Raw genomic sequence first — 17,937 nt, forward strand, 5'->3', positions numbered from 1 at the left:
AACTGAGCAGATGTGGGGTGTGGAGATGACCCTAAGCTTGTAGATTTGTCTAATTATGTACATTAAGTGATATCCGAGGACTAACTTGAGGAATTCCATAGTAATGGCAAACCGAGGGTACGGGTAAAGAGACCAAGTGAGGTATTCCCACCAAGTCCGATGCGCCAGCGACCGGTTCCCAAAGGGAGAGAATAGCAGTAGAAGAACCAAAGGGAAAAAAAAAAAGGACGAGACCGTCAGAAAGGGGGGTATATCGAATACGAGTAGAAAAACATTGAGATCAGAAGCGGCCAGCCCGGTACAAACGCAAACCAACACCAACTTGCGAAGCTGGAAGGATAGAAAAAGGATCAGCACGCTGTCGTGAAAGACGTAATTTGGATGGAAACCGAGAACCGCGCTCAGACTTCATCGTCTTCCTGGCCACCGTCGATGATCTTACGCCAGTGCTGCGGGAGACAGATACAGACCAAGGGGAAGGCCTTGATCTCGCCTGATGGCGTGGGTGACGAGCGCGAAGGCAAGTGAGAGCCATTGGAGACTCCGCTGTCTCGTTGTTCGCGGTGGCTGATGTCGTGGTCTTCGGCTCGCTCGGGAAGACGCACTCCTGTCGCCCAGCCGTCGTCCCATATACCAATCACCTTGAGGATCTCGCCGCGGTCGAGTTCAAACTCGTCGCCTGCTCGTGGGGAGTATGCCCAGAGGACGGCTACCTTGTCTCCAGCGTGGATGTCATCCTGCGAGTAGTAGTCGCGGAAGTATGACAGCTGCTCGGATTGACCGCTAGTCACCCCTTCAGGGGAAGAGTATTGATAAGTGGTATTGGTACCGGAGCGAGGCGAGCTGTCGCTTTCTAGTCCAGCCAGAGCAGAGCCACTCGAGAGCGAACCAAGACGCTTCCCAGTTACAGGGGGGATCTTTTTGGACATGGCTCCAGGGCTAGCACCCATGCCCTCTGAATCTGTGTCACTGTACTTGGCACCACTGTACATGGCCGCGGAAGTGCGCGAGTATGCAGGTGAGGAGGAGCTGGGCATTTCGCGCAAGGCAGACATGCGTGTGACTCGGCCCCCTGGAATCATATTATAGGCGGTCGGACTCCCAGCCTGCTGCATAGATGGCGATCCTCCCTTGCGTTGCGGGTTCGGTTGGTTCAATCCACCTTCATTCGGGGTGTTCCTGCGGCGGCGGCGCATGAAGATGCAAAGGAAGGCGACCAAAGCGGCGAGAATGGCTGCTCCTGCAATGGACCCGATCACAATTCCAGCAATTGCACCACCAGACAATCCATGGTGACCACCGGGAGCCGCGGTGGAAGACGAAGTGAGTGGTGGCAGAGTCGTAGTAGGTATCGTCACTCCATCACAGCGGCTCGTGGCATTGGATGCTGTGCAGCAGGTATCGGTTCCATTCTTGCAGTAGGTGCAAAGTCCAATGGTGTTGGAAGCAAATCCACAGTCGTCCGGTTCGTTCTCGGCTCCCTCGATGCAGCTTCCAGACAGGGCTTTGTATGGTTGTTCGCAGATAATCAAATCGGAGTAGATCTGGCTCGTATAGTCCTTGTCGGTACTGGTGCATAGATCGGTATTGACCATGGTCTCCTCCTCACTTCGCGCCCAAAGCGCACATGTGTCGACACAAATCGGGAGCGCATCGTCAGTTGATAAATCACAGTCGGATATGGAGCTCTGGATGACACTGCTGCACATCACACTGGTTGTGTATTGGGCATAGTAGTCGTTTGGTGAACTGGTATTGAGGCCTTCACAGCCCAACAACTCGTCATATCTATGCGCCAGTCAGCATCTCTCTGCTCAGATACCCCATCGGTTGCCAACATACTTCAATGAAATGTATGACCCCTTAACATAGTCTTTCAATGAATTATCGAACTCGGTCAGATTCGAGACGCCTTTGAGAAATGGACTAGCTGTCTGTCAGCAAGTATCCTCGACTTCTCCGGCGCGCGATGACTCACAAGCTCCCGTATAGGCTGGAATTAGTGGAAATGGACGAGCTAGCCCAGGCAGGACAGGCGCTTGATCCCGAGAGGGAGATACAAGAGTCTGACATGTCGGGCGCGAACCTCAAAGTTGTCGCCCTGATACAGAAGAAGCTGCCCAGATAGATATGCCGTGGAATGTGTCAATTGCGATCGGAAATGTTCAATTCGGCACCGGCACGGGAAAAAGAAACGAAACTGGTCGACCCCAGGCCACCGTGACTACCTCAAGCTTGGCAAAAGAAGAGAAAACGCGCGAAAGAAAATAAACGAGTGACTTGGGTCAAAGAGGACCCAGGATGAACGGTCAACGAAGCCCAGATCGAGAGTGGAAGACGGAGAAGAGGAAATGAGATTGCCTATGGACCAAGTTGGAAGTGGCCTGGGCTTAGTGGGTAAGGGAGACGAACTGCTGGGAAAAAGGGAATTATGAAACACTGGGTTTTTGGTTATTTTTACATATGCACAGGCATAAGTTACCTCAGATACCTAGACTCGGATGTTACAGCTCATCTTACATGCTAAAAAAGGGGGGCTCGGTTTGTTTACTCGTTTTACCTTACACCTCAACGGTTCTTTCTCTTCTCTCCTATTTTTGAGCCTTCCATTCAATATTCAATATCCATTCAATTACTAGGGTTCAGATAGGGGCTTTTCGTACCTTCTTACTTTCTTCTGTGTAGAGTACACTATTACCGAGTTCTCGTACACTACTCATCTCCCAGCCTCGCTAGGGACGTTAGCGGCTCCGAGGGACGATCGCTACAACGCTGCCGTCTCTGGCAAATTTCAAATTACCATGTTGTTACCTCGTTACCTTATTTTCCGACTGCCTTGCATCATGCACAGAATACCGTAGTTGTACCACATTGTGAGCTATCACGGAAACATGCGAGGGGGGGATATGAAGGTACTCGGTACCTGTTAGTGGGAGTGGGACAGTAACCGTAGCTTGTACTGGGTACTTACCGCTTGTACAGAAAGTTGGATGCACCCCGCTTTTACGGTCTAGTGTTGGATAAGTCGCATTTCGATAATTGATAGTAGTCAGAACACGATTGATATATCCTTGCAGGAAATGGTGCATACTTTGGGACGTTGACAACTTTATTCTTGAAGACTCTCGCGCTGACTGTAGTCACAGTCACATGACTTGACATCATCTGATCGGGGATAAGCAGGCTGCCACTGCATCGAACTCATCGCAAAAATCATAGACGTCCACGTCGATTACTATTTTGATACTCACCCAGACCACAGCCATGTGCAGCTCCGATATTTTCCTGGCGGTTCTCGCCGTCTTCTTCCCACCTATTGCAGGTAAGTCGCAGCTTCATACTCCCATATTCCCCAGACCACACCACACCACATAGAGTCATGACCGTGCTGATCAAGGACTGTCTCAACAGTATGGGTCAAGGCAGGCATCTGTACCGCCGACTCAGTTATCAACATAGCCCTCTGTCTCCTGGGCTACCTCCCGGGCCTCATCCACGCATGGTACATCATCGTCAAATATCCAGAACAAGACCCTGATGGGGCAAGCTACGAGCCCATCCCTGGTGGCGCAAGCCAGCGCCGGGATCTCGAGAACGGGAATGTCACATACTACTATGTCTCACACCAGCCCCATCAGCACCCCGCCCCGCGGTCATATGGTACTGTCGCCAATGGGCAGCAGGCGTCTGCTCAGACGAGCTCGGCGACTAAGTCACACGATCAGCATGAAGGTGGTGAGCAAGGGGGTAGCAGCTCGCAGGCCCCGCCGACGTATGCCGAGGCTGTCAAGGGTGATAACAAGGTGCAGAGCGATGAATAGAGGTGGCGGGTGCTAAGACAAGACGATGCTGCATTTGCGATGATTGCTCTCGCATATCAGTCAGTTTTGGTCGTCATCTGCTACTATACCCTCTATTCTATGTATTGCGTGCTTCCCTTGCTTTCCTTTCCTTGGATCTTGGACCTCTTCTATTGTAAGAACTGCATCATGACTTTGACGAAGCAATGTTCTAAGTAATTCTGAATCTGTTTTTTTTACTGGTCACTTGTCGCGAACTGTATTTTTCTTCTCTCTTTTCTCTATCTTCTTGGTAGTTTGTCATTTTTGGATTCGAGGTTGGGCTAGTCTTAGGCTTTGGATTTCATACTGCAGTTCTTGTATCGAGGTAGTACATGCTAATTGGTTTTCTTATATATATCTCTCTTTTTGTAAATTTGTGAGCGTAACTACGAAACAACTTTGGAAGTCTCATACCAATTATTTTCAAGTAATGGTGGTCTGTAATGATACACAGCGGATATATATATTTGCACCGGACCGGTTGAATGGCAGCCCAAACGAAGAACCAGCAGATATTTTTTCATTCAATACTACCTGAAACACCAGAAATTTGACTAGGAATAGTTAAAATAACATTTAAAATGTCTACAGGGTTCAACATGAACAATATTCAGGGCTCTGCAACCGGCTCCAATCTGATAAGCTATCCGAGGGCCAACCCGAGATCTTCTCCCGGCCTCTGCCTTACAACCATTCCCCTCGCCACGAGCCAGTGGCCCATACACCGGCCATGCAGTCCATGCCAACACTGCTCAAGCACTCACTCCGGTCCAACCTTCAACTGCAATTAACACGATCCTCCCCGGTGCGAGCACATTTCCGTCCGGCAACCTCAACCTTTCCCATCACCAGACCGACTCCGCGGAGCTTCTCCGCCTGCGTACAATGTCAATTCCGCCGACAGCCAGAGACATATGCTGCCTTTGACGACAGGGAGAAGTTTCCTAGTGAAGCTGAGAAGGTCATTAGGGAGAGAGAGCTAGAGCTTGGTTCACGCGATCCGGCCCCGATCCCGGGTGTTGAGGTGGGGAGTTCTCATGCTGCTCCCCCTCACACAGAGCCCGGTTTGACAGCGGAACAATCAAATACGAAGGAGGCAGAAGTAGAGAAGGAGAAATATGCACAGCATGAGCAAGATGTCATTGAGGCCGAGGCAAAGAGTGGAGGTCTTCCTTCCTACCTGGAAAGCCGGCGCTCCCAAATGTCCAAACAATTTAGCACAATGATGGACAACCTGCAATCAAATGTCTTCGTGGCAGGTCAAAGGCTGAACGACTTGACCGGCTACTCCAGCATCGAAGCCCTAAAGAACGACATCCAGTTCCAAGGTAAGCACCCAACCCACCCAACCTAGGCCATACAGCAACTAATAACAAAACAGAGAGCCGCCTTCGCACAGCCAGATCCCACGTCAAACAAGCCAAAGAAGACTACGCCTCCGCCATAAACCGCCGCTCAACCTCCCAACGCGAAGTAAACGAACTCCTACAACGCAAACACGCCTGGTCCCCAACGGACCTAGAACGCTTCACCCTCCTGTACCGCAACGACCACACAAACGAAGTAGCAGAAACAGAAACTTCGCACGCCCTCTCAGCAGCGGAACGCGAAGCCGAAGAAGCAGCCGCACAACTAAGCAAGAGCATCCTCTCCCGCTACCACGAAGAACAAGTCTGGTCCGATAAAATCCGCCGCATGTCGACATGGGGGACATGGGGTCTGATGGGTGTCAACGTACTTCTGTTCCTCGTCTTCCAGATTCTCGTTGAGCCGTGGCGGAGAAAGAGACTTGTCAAGGGCTTTGAGGATAAGGTTGTCGAGGCGCTTGAGAAGGAGAAGGAGCTTAATCGCGCTTTCTTGGCTGAGACCGCTGGTGCACTTTCGGCTATCCCGTCTGAGGTTGTCGATGCTACGTCTGATACCGAACCTTCCACTGTAATTGAGGATGTGCCCGCGGCTGTGAAGGAGAGTATTCCTGATGCTGCCAATGATGCTGCGGCTGCCCCCTCAGTGGTTGGAGTTGCATCGGATGCGAGCGCTACTCCAGCCCAGTCACTTCAGTCTCGTCTGTCGGGTATCTCTCACCCGCCTACCTCTGTCGAATACTGGAAGTCAGCCTTCCATGAATTCTTCAGTGAGCGCAGTGTAGCTGTCTCCCAGCGTGATATTACGACAGTCGCGCTTCAGAGTGCTGCAACTGGTGCTGCTCTCATGGGCCTCCTTTTTGCCCTTATTAGATCTGGGTAATTGGTATTGGTGATTTATTCGAACATGCATGGCCATAGACATCGACATGGCTAAGTACATGTTAGTATTAGAGATTTGAGAACCCACTCCGTTGATTGGAATGGGTATATTTGTACAGTTGAATGAAGAATAGACTCGCTTGGATAGAATCGAGTCTAGTGTACTACTATTGCAGCTTCTAGCGAGTTGAGCATATAGCAAAACATTGAATGATCTCATCTTAACTATCCCATATCGGTAATACTTCTACTTGCTTGGACTCCTACATTCAATCCTTGGAATGAAGTGAACATAGGAAATAACATGACTAGACGATACACTAATATAGAACATAAGTATGTACTCAAGGAGACCGCGGACATCCTCTGCACTGCCAGGACAAACTGCCAGCCCGAGCATCTAAACTCACGAGTAAGAATGGCAGCGCGCGCTTGCAGGGACCTCGAGAGCCCATAGCTCGGAGCATGAACTCGGAGGATGAAACAAAAGGGAAGAAGAGGCTCATTTTTTTTTGTCCATATTAAAACACAGATCTCTTAATCTTGACAAGACACACGGCCGCTCTGTCTAAAAAAGGGAAATAACCAAAACGCACAAGCACATACACAGATAGATAGGAGACACATCTTCCCTCTCTATCTTTTATCTCATCCACACATTCTAATGAGACAAGTCGCTCGGAAGGCGACGATCAAATTCGGGGGTGTATTGAAAAAAAGGGTCGCTTAACCGATAACGAGAACCTCATCCTCGGGGAAGTTGTAGGCGGGGACCTCCAGGTTCAGAGGGGCGGGACCCTTCCGAATACGGCCGGAGATGTCGTAGTGGGAACCGTGGCAGGGGCAGAACCAGCCGCCGAAGTCACCGGCCTCACCAATGGGGACACAACCCAAGTGGGTGCAGACACCTGGTGAGTGTTAGGATGTGAATTGTGGGATTGATCGTCCCGATCCTGGCGTGAACTTACCGAGCATGACGAGCCACTCGGGGCGCTGGACACGGTCTTCATCGGGCTGGGGGTCACGGAGAGACTCCCACTTGCCCTCACGGGCCTCATCAATCTCACCCTGGGTACGGTGACGGATGAAGACGGGCTTACCACGCCACTTGATGATGACCTGTTTGGAGTGTGTTAGATAAGGGTCTTGGCCACAGGAAGCCACCGGATGGGATAGATATAAACACGTACGTTCTTGCCCTCAGGGATGGAACCGAGAGCGATCTCAACCTTGGCCTGGGCCAGGACATCGGCGGAGGCAGACATGTTGACCAGGAAGTCTGGATAAAAATATCGCGTCAGTCATTGTTGTACAGGGACGCCCGGATTCGGACCACTCGAGATATTCGGAATCTCGCTCAATCCAATCTCCCTCATATTTTATTCCCATCTCTTTTCGAATCGAAGAAAAGAAAAAAACCTACCCTGGACAGTAGCCTTGGCACCGACGGCGGTGGCCAGACCGAGGGAGCCGGCCATGAAGTAGGAGAAGACCTGGTTGGAGCGAGGCGAGTTGTTGGACTTGTACTTGCTGAAGTTGGGGATCTTCAGGGTCGAGCCACGCTCGTTAGCGCTGGCGAAGGGAGACTCGAAGGATGACTTCGCATCGGCAACTCCCCTCCGCTGGCAGGAGGTGACGGCGGCGCGGGTGGTGGGCACCTGCTGGCGGGCGACGGTGCGCAGCAAAGTGCTGGAAGCGGAGGAGAGCGACATGTTGAGGGCAATTGACCACGGGGGGAATTGAGCCGCGAGTGTGGAGGGAGGTGGAGGGATAGAGGGTGGATGAAGTCGGAAGTTGAAGTTGGAGCCAGAGCTTTCGCTAGCGATCGGAATCACGGGGCCGCTCATTGGCTGCTCGGTTCCCGTTCACTCCCTACCATTTCTGAACAATATAGTTATATTGTTTAGTACTGGTATATCGTCTTATTTTATATATTGGCACTTAACTATTGGAACTGGCACTTTGCTAATTATTCATTTTGGTAGACTGACTTCTCTACGGTGTACCCGCTGTCAATATCTACGAACCGACCCAATGCGACCACATAACCCAGAACCAACTCCAATGCAAATCATAAATAGAGAACAGAATAAGAAGGGCAAGGAGCAATCAATCTTGCATCTCCACGTCATGGTCATGGCTCGAAATGGGTTCAACTGTCCGGTCCGCAATCAACGCGCTGACAGGGACCATTGGCCGAGGAACCGAGGGAGACGTTGTCTTTGACTCTTCTCCCTGGGGAGTAGCATTCTCTGTGCCCATGCCATTTGCTGAAGTGGGTGCAGCACCAACGCCATTGAGGGTACGTTGGCCCTTCTCCATGGCGCTCTGATCGGCCGCATCCTTGGCCTTCTTCTCCTTGAATTGTTTGTACGTTGTAGTCTTGGGAATCACGTCGGATAGGAATTCGAGGTTGTCGGTGTGTGACACCGCCGCGGCTATTGCTCATTCATTAGCATATTGTCGGTCTCTGCCACGAATCATCACCCACCGAGATCTTTGTATTGAACAGTCTTGCGGGGTTTTCGTTCGGACTTGACCACGTTGTGTCCTTGTTCAGCCAGGTATTGGATGAACAGTTCCTGTAATTGCGTCAGTTGATGTCCGTAGAAGTGTAGTAATGGTGTGGCGCACGGTAGCCCTGGCGATGACAAAAGTCGCATTGTTCGAGCATTGTACGATATCCTCGTCTAGCTGAATGATCTTCTTGATTCGTGAAACTATAGACAAATTTTAGCCAGATTGTCTGAGCAGCTGTAGTTCAACACGTACTGGGGAGCGCGCTCTGTCCGGTGATCTCATCCGGATCTCCCATAGGCTTTGGAGGCATAATGACGATGTAAATTGGCAAATGAGGTAAAGATCGCAGTACGCGCCAGCAATTTCAACTTCTTGACCCGTTGAAGTTGCAAAAGGGCGCCAGCGTGGAGTCAAGAAAGAGCTAAACGCGTGGCCGCGTTATCAGAGTTATCGATACTTGGCGACTTGGCTTTGTCACCTCATCTACTTCCACAGCTCCGTTCCGTTCACAAGTTACCCAAGATCCCCACAGCTTGAATAGAGTCCAGCAATACCTCAAGGCTGGCCTGAGGATCCCATTTCAAGTCTAGAAGTCCGTCTTTTTACGGCGAAGCGCACCATAGACAGCTCATCGCCTCCAGAGTCTAAACTGACTATGCTGATCCTATCCCCTCGATCGATGTCATGACCTCAATGCGCCCTTCGCCGACCGTTTCCCGGTCGCTTTCAGTTAACTCAGAGCGCCGCAATTCGCGCAGGCCATCAGCCCGCTCTGTTACCTCTCCTATCGCCTCCGAACCCGCTCCCGACCCCCATGCCCCCGCGATCACAGAAGAGATCAGTGAGATCAAGCGCTATGAAGACTTTACCACTATAGACTGGGTTCAAGATGCTGTCTATGAACAATCGCGGCGGCGCGCTAAGCGGCGCAGCGGGACGAGGTTCTGGGATCAAGAAGGCATCCTTGGCTGGAGGCGGAAAGTGTATGAATCATACGACGCAGGTCAGGCGTGGCTTGTGGTTACACTTGTTGGCATGGCCATTGGATTGAATTCGGCTGTGCTCAATATTATTACCGAGTGGCTTTCCGATATTAAGTTGGGCCATTGTACTACTGCATTCTATTTGAATGAGCAGTTTTGCTGTTGGGGCGCAGAGAATGGTATGTCCAGCAAGCTTGTTGGAGACTAGGACAGTGAGACTGACGCTTATAGGTTGCCCCGAATGGAAGCATTGGACTTCATTCTGGCTGTTCAACTATGTCATCTATTTCTTTGGCGCGGTAAGCTTGTCGCATACTTATTTTATTGGTCCATGACCTAACCTTGATATAGTTAATACTTTCATCCATCGCCGCGGTTCTGGTCAAGTCATTTGCTCCCTACGCGGCAGGATCTGGAATCTCAGAGATTAAATGCATCATTGCTGGCTTTGTCATGAAGGGCTTCCTGGGTGCCTGGACTCTTCTGATCAAGTCAATTGCACTTCCGCTAGCCATCGCATCGGGTCTTTCTGTAGGAAAGGAGGGACCCAGTGTACACTTTGCTGTGTGTACAGGAAACGTAATCTCGCGCTTCTTCGGCAAATACAAACAAAATGCCTCAAAGACAAGAGAAATATTGACTGCTTCAGCGGCAGCTGGTGTAGCTGTTGCTTTTGGAAGTCCTATCGGAGGAGTGCTGTTCTCCCTGGAGGTTCGTTCAATGCAATTGAGACTCATGGAATGATACTAATGTCAACAGGAAATGGCCAACTACTTCCCCCTCAAGACTCTTTGGCGTAGTTACTTTTGTGCTTTGGTTGCTACCAGTGTGCTGGCGGTATGTATCGATCTACCTAATGACTGGATATCTGCTAAATTCTCAGGCTGTCAACCCATTTAGAACCGGCCAATTGGTCATGTTTCAGGTGGAATATGATCGAACTTGGCATTTCTTTGAACTGATCTTCTTCGTTGGCCTTGGAGTTTTCGGTGGACTCTACGGTGCATTCGTGATGAAATGGAATCTTAGGGTGGCCGCATTCCGCAAGAAATATCTGTCCCAGTGGCCTATCACAGAATCAGTGGTTCTTGCTGGACTGACTGCAGTGCTGTGCTATCCCAATATGTTCCTCAAGATCAACATGACCGAAATGATGGAGATTCTGTTCCGCGAATGTGAGGGTGGCCACGACTATGATGGACTTTGCGAGTATGAATGCCTCCTATATGTCAAGGAAATTATACTGACTTAAGCAGAGCCAAAAACCGTTGGCCGATGGTCCTATCTCTAGCCATTGCAACTGTTCTTCGCACAGGCTTGGTGATCATTTCCTATGGTTGCAAAGTGCCAGCTGGTATTTTCGTGCCTTCAATGGCTGTGGGAGCATCTTTTGGTCGCATGGTGGGTATCATGGTGCAGGCACTACATGAATCTTTCCCCAAATCTGCATTCTTCGCCTCTTGCGAGCCAGATGTACCTTGCATTACGCCGGGAACGTACGCGTTCCTGGGCGCAGGTGCAGCGCTCAGTGGTATCATGCATCTAACTATCTCCGTTACGGTTATTATGTTCGAGCTGACTGGTGCACTGACTTACATCCTGCCGACCATGGTATGTACACCCAAGGATCACTGCCAATGTAACCTGCTAACCCATCGCAGATCGTGGTAGGAGTAACCAAAGCCGTCGGTGATCGATTCGGCAGTGGTGGTATTGCCGACAGAATGATCTGGTTCAATGGCTTTCCATTCTTAGATAACAAAGAAGACCATGTCTTTAACGTGCCTGTCTCTCATGCAATGACCACGGACCCGCTCTCACTGCCGGCATCAGACTTCCCAGTACGTGAAGCAGAGCATCTCCTCAACGACAATAAGTTCCAAGGCTTCCCCGTCGTGGAAGACCGCACCAGCAAAATCCTGGTTGGATACATCGGACGTACCGAGCTCCGATATGCTATTGACCGTGCCCGCAACCAGGGAATGGTGGCACCAAACGCCCGCTGTGTCTTCACCAAGGAAGCAGCCGAAGCAGCTGTTGCACGGAGAGCTTCTGTCCCCCATCACACACGGTCAGACACATTCGATGCAATCCAGCGCAGCGCAGGAGCTGCCTTCGTCGACTTCTCGCGGTACGTCGATCACACACCGTTGACCGTACACCCGCGCCATCCCCTGGAGACTGTCATGGAAATCTTCAAGAAGATGGGACCACGCGTGATCCTCGTTGAACACCGTGGCCGTCTAACCGGCCTAGTCACTGTAAAAGACTGTCTGAAATACCAATTCAAGGTTGAAGCCGAAGAACACACCATCGCAGCAACGAGCTCATCGGAATACTCCGGACTCGGCGGGCACTTAAACAGCCCTGCAACTGAAACACTGGAAGAGCGTCTATGGCGACTGATCCAGACAGTTGCCGGGTTTGTCTCTGGTACGGTATCTCGCCGGCCGGTCCGGCTGCGTGATCGGAATCCGCCAAGACAGTCCGAGCCATCCGGCATCTTGGATGGCACCGATGATGATGCCGTAGTCGAGTTGGAAGATAGAGAAGATCGACCAATGATCTGACACCCGAAAATGGAGGAACTGTGATTATACTGTATCTTGATAGTGAGGCGTTCGCTACATAATGTTACTTATCCTCTCGAGCCAACTCTATACCTACTACGAACTCTCCCCAAACCGAAAACTCCCATCTCCCATGAACATAAAAGGCGCCCAGTAAAACGGACTTGACCAATCCAAATGCTCCAAAATCATCTTCATAGTCAACAACAAAAACTCCGCAACAGAGATAAAACGCCTTTTCTTTCATTATCTGCATGATTTGCATGACTGGTCTGCACATATCGACTGTGCTTGTTGATCCGTAGTGTACTTGTTGGATACCTTCTCGAGTCACTGCGAAGGCAAGGAAGCCACGAGGACCGAAAGTTGCTTCGATAACCACAGCATTCTCATTGAGGCATTGGTAGAGTAGTAGCGGATGAGCTGGAGAATTCGCACTCTCAGTAAACGTTGTTGCAGGGGACAATTCGTCCGCGTCTTCCGGATCTTTTAAATCCAGCTCAAGTTGTAATATCTCACCCTCTTGCTCCGGACTTCGAGATTGAAGAGCAAGCAATGCCCTCAGGGCCCGTCGTTTGTGAACAGCATCGAAGAAAGCGCCAGCCCGAGAGTCTGACAGCTTTCCCTACTTTGCTTGTCCCTGCAATGACTCAAGCACTGCACGTGCTCGACTACTTTCTGTGAAGAGAAGAGCATGTTCTTCCCAAGAGATGTCAGCTGGATGACCGTGGTCATATTGTGTCATCATAGCAACAGGAACCCCAGCACTTCTACAGCGAAGACAAAGGATTGCGAGATTGATCAAGATCTCACGTGCCCACCCAGCCCAGGAACTTCTGATGCGTGCGTCGACATCGGCTATTTGGGTCCTGGAGAATTCAATCGCCCTTCTTACCTGAAGAAGTCTCGAGAAGGCATGCTCTGGATGGAGAGTATTCATCAAAAGGGCGCTGTAGTGACAGAGCCGAAAGGCGCCATTAAGGAAATCCTCATTCAGCTCATCAACGAACGTCAGAGAGATTTCCAGAACAAGATCTGCCATTTGCTCGCCTCTCTCATAGTCTCCAGCATAAACACAGAAAATCAAAGCATTCTCTGCATGGTTGGGAAGATTGTTTCGGTTGTAATCCCTTGTTTGAACTCAAGACTTTCATCGCACAGATCATTGTGATTGATACCATCCAGGATTTTTTTTTCGCTCTTTGTTAATCTCCTATTTCTTCACAAGCAAGTATGCACCAGAGATCCCTGACATACACTTGCTCCATGCCCATTGCCTGATCCGCAAGCAATCGAAGTTTCTTTTCAGCCATGTAGAACATCCCTTTCTCCAAGCAGTCGTCGATATGAAATCTCAGCAGCAGCATATCTAACCCAAATTGCATCGTCAGCCATAGTCTTCTCCCACAGAGTCTATATCTATTTTGGAACATAAAAAAGATTCAGCCTCATGGTTCCGACATTCACATTGGCTCGCCGAATCTCCCTGAACTCCCGAAAACAATCATCAAACTGAATCCAATAAGCCAATTTTTTCTGCCACTTCTCAAAAGCCGGTAGACCTTCCACTCAAATATAGATACTGTTGACCTAGTATGCCGAATAATTCATATGCACAGTCCCAAGCTGAGAGCGCAGCGTCCATGTGTCCCAGTTGGTGGCTCTGTAAAGCTTGGTGAAGGTTCATCATGGGAGATGGCGATGGAAATTGCCGAGCCACATGTGTGGGCGGTCCAGTATCGTATGTTTGATGCTCGGTTCTTGGGCGGGTGGTGTTGATGGGGTCAAGTTGCCTGGTTCTATTGGTCTTTATAGGGATATTATGTCTGTTAATACGGCCCGTGGTGGGGAGGGGAAGACTGTTGAGGTTGGGCTTGAGCCTGAAGGCGAAGTAGAAAGTAAGGGCTGTGATGGGTTGGATGAAGATGATCAGAAGAGTCTTGAGATGGAAGAGTATGAGAAGAGGTTGGAGCAGGCCATTGAAAGCTCTGAGAAGGCCCCTGTGCATTTCCCACAGTGAGGACATGTTTACATCTTATAAATGGAGGATAGAGGTATCAGTAATAGTGTTTGATTCCTGGCCACATATTCATTTCACAATTGACAAAGTTCCAAGTTTGCATAGTCGTATTCTCCTGGGATTACTAGAGCCACAAATCATCAAGCGGCAAATAAAACATATGAAGCAAAGCCTCCAAGTAGACCTCTTCATAAAACTCGCTAACTGCAAATATCATTTAATTCGAGTCTGGAGGTTGAGAAATAGAAGACAGGCTTCCGAAATCTTACAGTTCTCGCAACGGTTAAAAGCACCCCAGAAGGCCTCGACCAGAGCCTTGGGTGCCTTGCGGTCGATTCCGGCCCACTGAATAGTAACTTCGCGGATCTGAGGACGAAAGACATCATCTTTGAGAATGGAATAGATGCGATCCAGCGATTGTTTAGTGAAGTCGGTCGTGATTTTGCGGAAACCCTCGCGCGCGTATTCCCGAAGGCTGATACGGTACATGTGGCGGCTGGTCAGGCGGAGACATTTGAGGTCGGTAACCGATAGGTGCTTCGAGACTTCTTCCAGCAGCTCTTCGGGGAGAGAATCGAGTCTGAACCAGTCTGGGATGGGGCTGCTGGGGCTGTCTTTGGTTGGTACGATGATGATTGGGATGATGGGAGGATAGCTGCGTTTGACCTTTTTGGTGTGAGCAATTGGATGCGTGGGAGAGGATTGGATTTTGTGGACGGTGACAAGATCATGGGGGCTTTGAGAAGCCATGATCACGATGACTGCCTTGGTTATGAGACGGTGGAGGTTTGTAAACAAGAGATGTAAACAGGACACAACCGAAGTTGGGAGATAGAGTAGGTAGGGTTTCCCAAAAAGGTAAACAATGGAGTTGTGTAGAGGCACTGTTCCTATTGAGAAAGTAAACAATAGACTTGACGTGTTTCCACTGTTGACAACAATCACTTCTATTGATTGAGCATTATTCTTATTCCCATAAAATGATGGAAAGCTGCCATTCACGTTAGTTGTATATATCTACAGTCCAATTCCATTTCCGCAGCTAATATCAAACGAAGCCCACGAGATTGTGCCACCCTGCTTATCTTTCTCGAGTTGGGCTCAAATCAGCAGAGAAGCTAATCTCGAGTGTCAGATACGTAAAACGAAGCCGTGTCTGTAGCTGATCAACTGATTATCCATTGTCCTTACCTGACACCCATTATAAATTCCTATTCAAAACCCTATCTCAGACAATCCCCTTTAACATCAAAATATAAAGCTCTACCCTTTAAGGGACACAAATCAACCAAGATCTCACTTGTTACTCTGCATAGCTATCTAATCCAACCCTAACCATCATCCAAAGACAAAATCAAAACAAGTCAAGCCCCCTCCCTCATACCAACAAGAATACAGCCAGCCCCCATCATCCCAGCTCCAACCCACCAAAGCCCCCCAACAGCCTCACTAAAGACAATCATACCAAGCAATGCCGTAGCAAGGAAATTACTCGCTGTATTCGTGATAGACACCTTCGTTGTTGACGGTCCGGCTGTTAGGGCACGCGTGAAGAGGGCCCACATTATTATGTTGCAGAGGATGTTTAGGCCTAGACATGCCTGCATACACCAAAACGGGGGATTGTTAGTTTTGTAATTGGTAAGTGGAAGCAGGGGTGGGTGGATAACATACACCTCGAACAACCATCTCAATAAAAGGCGAAGATTCCATTCCAAGGAGGTGCGCAATGGACGTTGCGAATGATGTGGTGTGGTTATCTGTTGTTCTATACATAGACATAGGTATTAGCTTTCATCCCATTTAGTCCAATTGTCCCATGTGTTCCAAGTCTAGTTCCAGGATTGGTAGTCCCAAGCCTAGGGGTCTTGAGTTACATAGCGCCGGAAGGTTCGAAGTATCCCAAGGTTCAAGATCGATTTCGGTCTCGATCTTGTATCCGGATATGACTGCACTTTTGCACCCGTGCAGCATGGGAACACGTACAATTTCGCAAAAACACCGTTCAACGCGGCGAACGCTCCACTCGTTATGGCGAGGATGATCCATGGGGACGTGGAGGATTTGGGTGTTGGTGTTGGTGAAGACATTTTATCTTCTTTGTGCTGTCCGGAGGCAGTTGTTTCGTCGTATTCCCTGTTGAATTGGGATCATGCAGGGGATATCGAGGCGTTTGGAGATCGGGTGACGTTGGAGATTCGCGCCAAGGCTGATAAGTGAATGGATAAGACGATAAGACTGATATGGATATATAAGATGCTCGGCGCACTTCTCGCTCTAACACTAACATTCTAACAATCATCTTCATCTAAATATGAAAATCGGATCTGAAAAGATCACGGCGAAAGCCTCTGAACCCTCCAGCTAGCCCCTTCCCCGTGTTCACTCCCAATGCGAACATATCTAAACCGATCATGCAAACGACTCCGTCGTCCCTGCCAAAACTCCACAGACTCAGGAACAAGTCGGACACCACCCCAGAAAGGCGGCAGAGGGATATCCTTCACACCTTCAAATTTAGCCTCCATCTCCTTGACCCTTGTCTCAAGCAGAGACCTCCCATCCTCGATATCAGTCTGCTCAATATCATGCGGGATGTCACCCGCCACACCCTCCTGCAACGTCGCAACACTCTTCCTGCGCTGTCTTTCAGCCAACATCTCCGGCTGTGCATCCCACAGCACACGAGATTGCCAACTAGCCCAGCCACCAATTTGACTCCCTCGCTCGCGGGTGCGCCAGTATAATTCGCTTTCTTCGCGAGACAACGGTTCAAGGAGTCCCTCGATGCGAACTTGGCGTTCGACATTCGACCAGCAGAATGTAAGCGCGCCCCATTTATTTCCGACTCCGATTTCCTGCTGAATGGAGTCTGGTTCTGGCATTGCCGGTAGCTCGTCGCTTCCGGTTCCGGTGCCGAAGACTTGTCCTCCCTTCCCTTCGCGACTGCCCCAGTTACTGTACACCACCCAGCCGCGCTCATCTAGTTCTTTCAGGTAGACAACTCGGGCACTGACGCGACCCGAGGGCATGGATGCTGTTGCAAGGGTACATGTTTCCGGTGCGGAGGATGCTGGGAGTCGGGGATCGCGAAACCAGGTGTGGAATTGGTGGAGGGGGTTTGTATTGTGGATTTGGGAGATTGTTAGGGGTGGGTTTGTGGTGAATTGGTGGGCTCGTGATGGGTTTGAGAGGATTTGGGTTTCGGTTGTAGAGGTTGGGGTTGAGGTTTCGCTGCGGATGTCCGAGATGGAGGTTTGAGATTGGGAGTGGGATTGAGCGGTGGCTTTTAGGTCTGGGGTTGGGGCTATGTCGCCTGGTGCGACTGGGGGGGTTTGTTAGCTGTTTGCATTGGATTGACTGGATGGTGCGCTGTGGATTGAAGGGGGAATCTAGGGATTCATTGCCAACGCTAGGAAACATACAGATAAGCTTCTTCGGCCGACGAGTATCTTGACCCTCGTGCTCCATTCTTGCCTGCTGAGGTTGATTCACAGTCGAGGAAAAGCGCAAAGGGAAACGGAGTTGGCGGGGAAAGACTCGCAAACGGAGGGATGAGTCAAAAGCCAAGCGAGCTGCTGGACATAAAATAAGTGTCATTAACGAACCCAGAGCCAAAGAACAAGTTCAAGGTCAAGTTTGTGGAGGAGAAGTGGGAGTAACCGGAACTAAAAGGGAAGTTTCTCGATCGGGAATCTCCAGATTCCCGAGACGTCATGCCACCCGATTAGGTTTACCAAGTTACTGTGGAATATT

At 49.9% G+C, this 17,937-nt stretch overlaps 9 protein-coding genes across 9 annotated transcripts; 4 read left to right on the plus strand and 5 right to left on the minus strand.

Annotated features, from left to right (window-relative positions):
• Nucleotides 1-401: 401 nt before the first annotated feature.
• On the minus strand, nt 402-2,073 carry N7508_003647 (SH3 domain protein; the record flags this gene model as incomplete). The annotated part of the gene is made up of 3 exons (XM_058461713.1): nt 402-1,788; nt 1,843-1,926; nt 1,979-2,073. 3 exons carry the CDS (start codon nt 2,071-2,073, stop codon nt 402-404), a joined length of 1,566 nt encoding a protein of 521 aa, XP_058322290.1.
• A 1,191-nt stretch (nt 2,074-3,264) lies between these two features.
• N7508_003648 (putative stress response RCI peptide) lies at nt 3,265-3,821 on the plus strand (the record flags this gene model as incomplete). Its single annotated transcript, XM_058461714.1, has 2 exons — nt 3,265-3,322; nt 3,412-3,821. 2 exons carry the CDS (start codon nt 3,265-3,267, stop codon nt 3,819-3,821), a joined length of 468 nt encoding a protein of 155 aa, XP_058322291.1.
• A 751-nt stretch (nt 3,822-4,572) lies between these two features.
• Nucleotides 4,573-6,089, plus strand: she9 (putative mitochondrion biogenesis protein (She9); the record flags this gene model as incomplete). Its single annotated transcript, XM_058461715.1, has 2 exons — nt 4,573-5,170; nt 5,224-6,089. 2 exons carry the CDS (start codon nt 4,573-4,575, stop codon nt 6,087-6,089), a joined length of 1,464 nt encoding a protein of 487 aa, XP_058322292.1.
• A 725-nt stretch (nt 6,090-6,814) lies between these two features.
• Nucleotides 6,815-7,935, minus strand: rip1 (ubiquinol--cytochrome-c reductase catalytic subunit RIP1; the record flags this gene model as incomplete). Its single annotated transcript, XM_058461716.1, has 4 exons — nt 6,815-6,996; nt 7,057-7,207; nt 7,279-7,367; nt 7,512-7,935. 4 exons carry the CDS (start codon nt 7,933-7,935, stop codon nt 6,815-6,817), a joined length of 846 nt encoding a protein of 281 aa, XP_058322293.1.
• A 262-nt stretch (nt 7,936-8,197) lies between these two features.
• N7508_003651 (histone-fold domain-containing protein) lies at nt 8,198-8,918 on the minus strand (the record flags this gene model as incomplete). The annotated part of the gene is made up of 4 exons (XM_058461717.1): nt 8,198-8,526; nt 8,580-8,670; nt 8,723-8,808; nt 8,861-8,918. 4 exons carry the CDS (start codon nt 8,916-8,918, stop codon nt 8,198-8,200), a joined length of 564 nt encoding a protein of 187 aa, XP_058322294.1.
• A 383-nt stretch (nt 8,919-9,301) lies between these two features.
• On the plus strand, nt 9,302-12,161 carry N7508_003652 (chloride channel protein; the record flags this gene model as incomplete). The annotated part of the gene is made up of 7 exons (XM_058461718.1): nt 9,302-9,770; nt 9,823-9,890; nt 9,943-10,302; nt 10,351-10,428; nt 10,475-10,800; nt 10,848-11,202; nt 11,253-12,161. 7 exons carry the CDS (start codon nt 9,302-9,304, stop codon nt 12,159-12,161), a joined length of 2,565 nt encoding a protein of 854 aa, XP_058322295.1.
• Nucleotides 12,162-13,881: 1,720 nt separating this feature from the next.
• N7508_003653 (uncharacterized protein) lies at nt 13,882-14,181 on the plus strand (the record flags this gene model as incomplete). Its single annotated transcript, XM_058461719.1, has 1 exon — nt 13,882-14,181. One exon carries the CDS (start codon nt 13,882-13,884, stop codon nt 14,179-14,181), a length of 300 nt encoding a protein of 99 aa, XP_058322296.1.
• A 213-nt stretch (nt 14,182-14,394) lies between these two features.
• N7508_003654 (F-box protein) lies at nt 14,395-14,931 on the minus strand (the record flags this gene model as incomplete). Its single annotated transcript, XM_058461720.1, has 1 exon — nt 14,395-14,931. One exon carries the CDS (start codon nt 14,929-14,931, stop codon nt 14,395-14,397), a length of 537 nt encoding a protein of 178 aa, XP_058322297.1.
• Nucleotides 14,932-15,545: 614 nt separating this feature from the next.
• Nucleotides 15,546-17,781, minus strand: N7508_003655 (pyridoxamine-phosphate oxidase PDX3; the record flags this gene model as incomplete). The annotated part of the gene is made up of 5 exons (XM_058461721.1): nt 15,546-15,782; nt 15,856-15,949; nt 16,168-16,286; nt 16,539-17,506; nt 17,607-17,781. The coding sequence occupies 5 exons, from the start codon at nt 17,779-17,781 to the stop codon at nt 15,546-15,548; spliced, it is 1,593 nt and encodes a 530-aa protein (XP_058322298.1).
• Between the last annotated feature and the right edge of the window lie 156 nt (nt 17,782-17,937).

The sequence above is a fragment of the Penicillium antarcticum genome, assembly GCF_028974205.1.
Source record: "Penicillium antarcticum strain IBT 31339 chromosome Unknown utg000003l_segment0_segment0, whole genome shotgun sequence".
In the NCBI taxonomy this organism is placed as follows: Eukaryota; Fungi; Ascomycota; class Eurotiomycetes; order Eurotiales; family Aspergillaceae; genus Penicillium; species Penicillium antarcticum.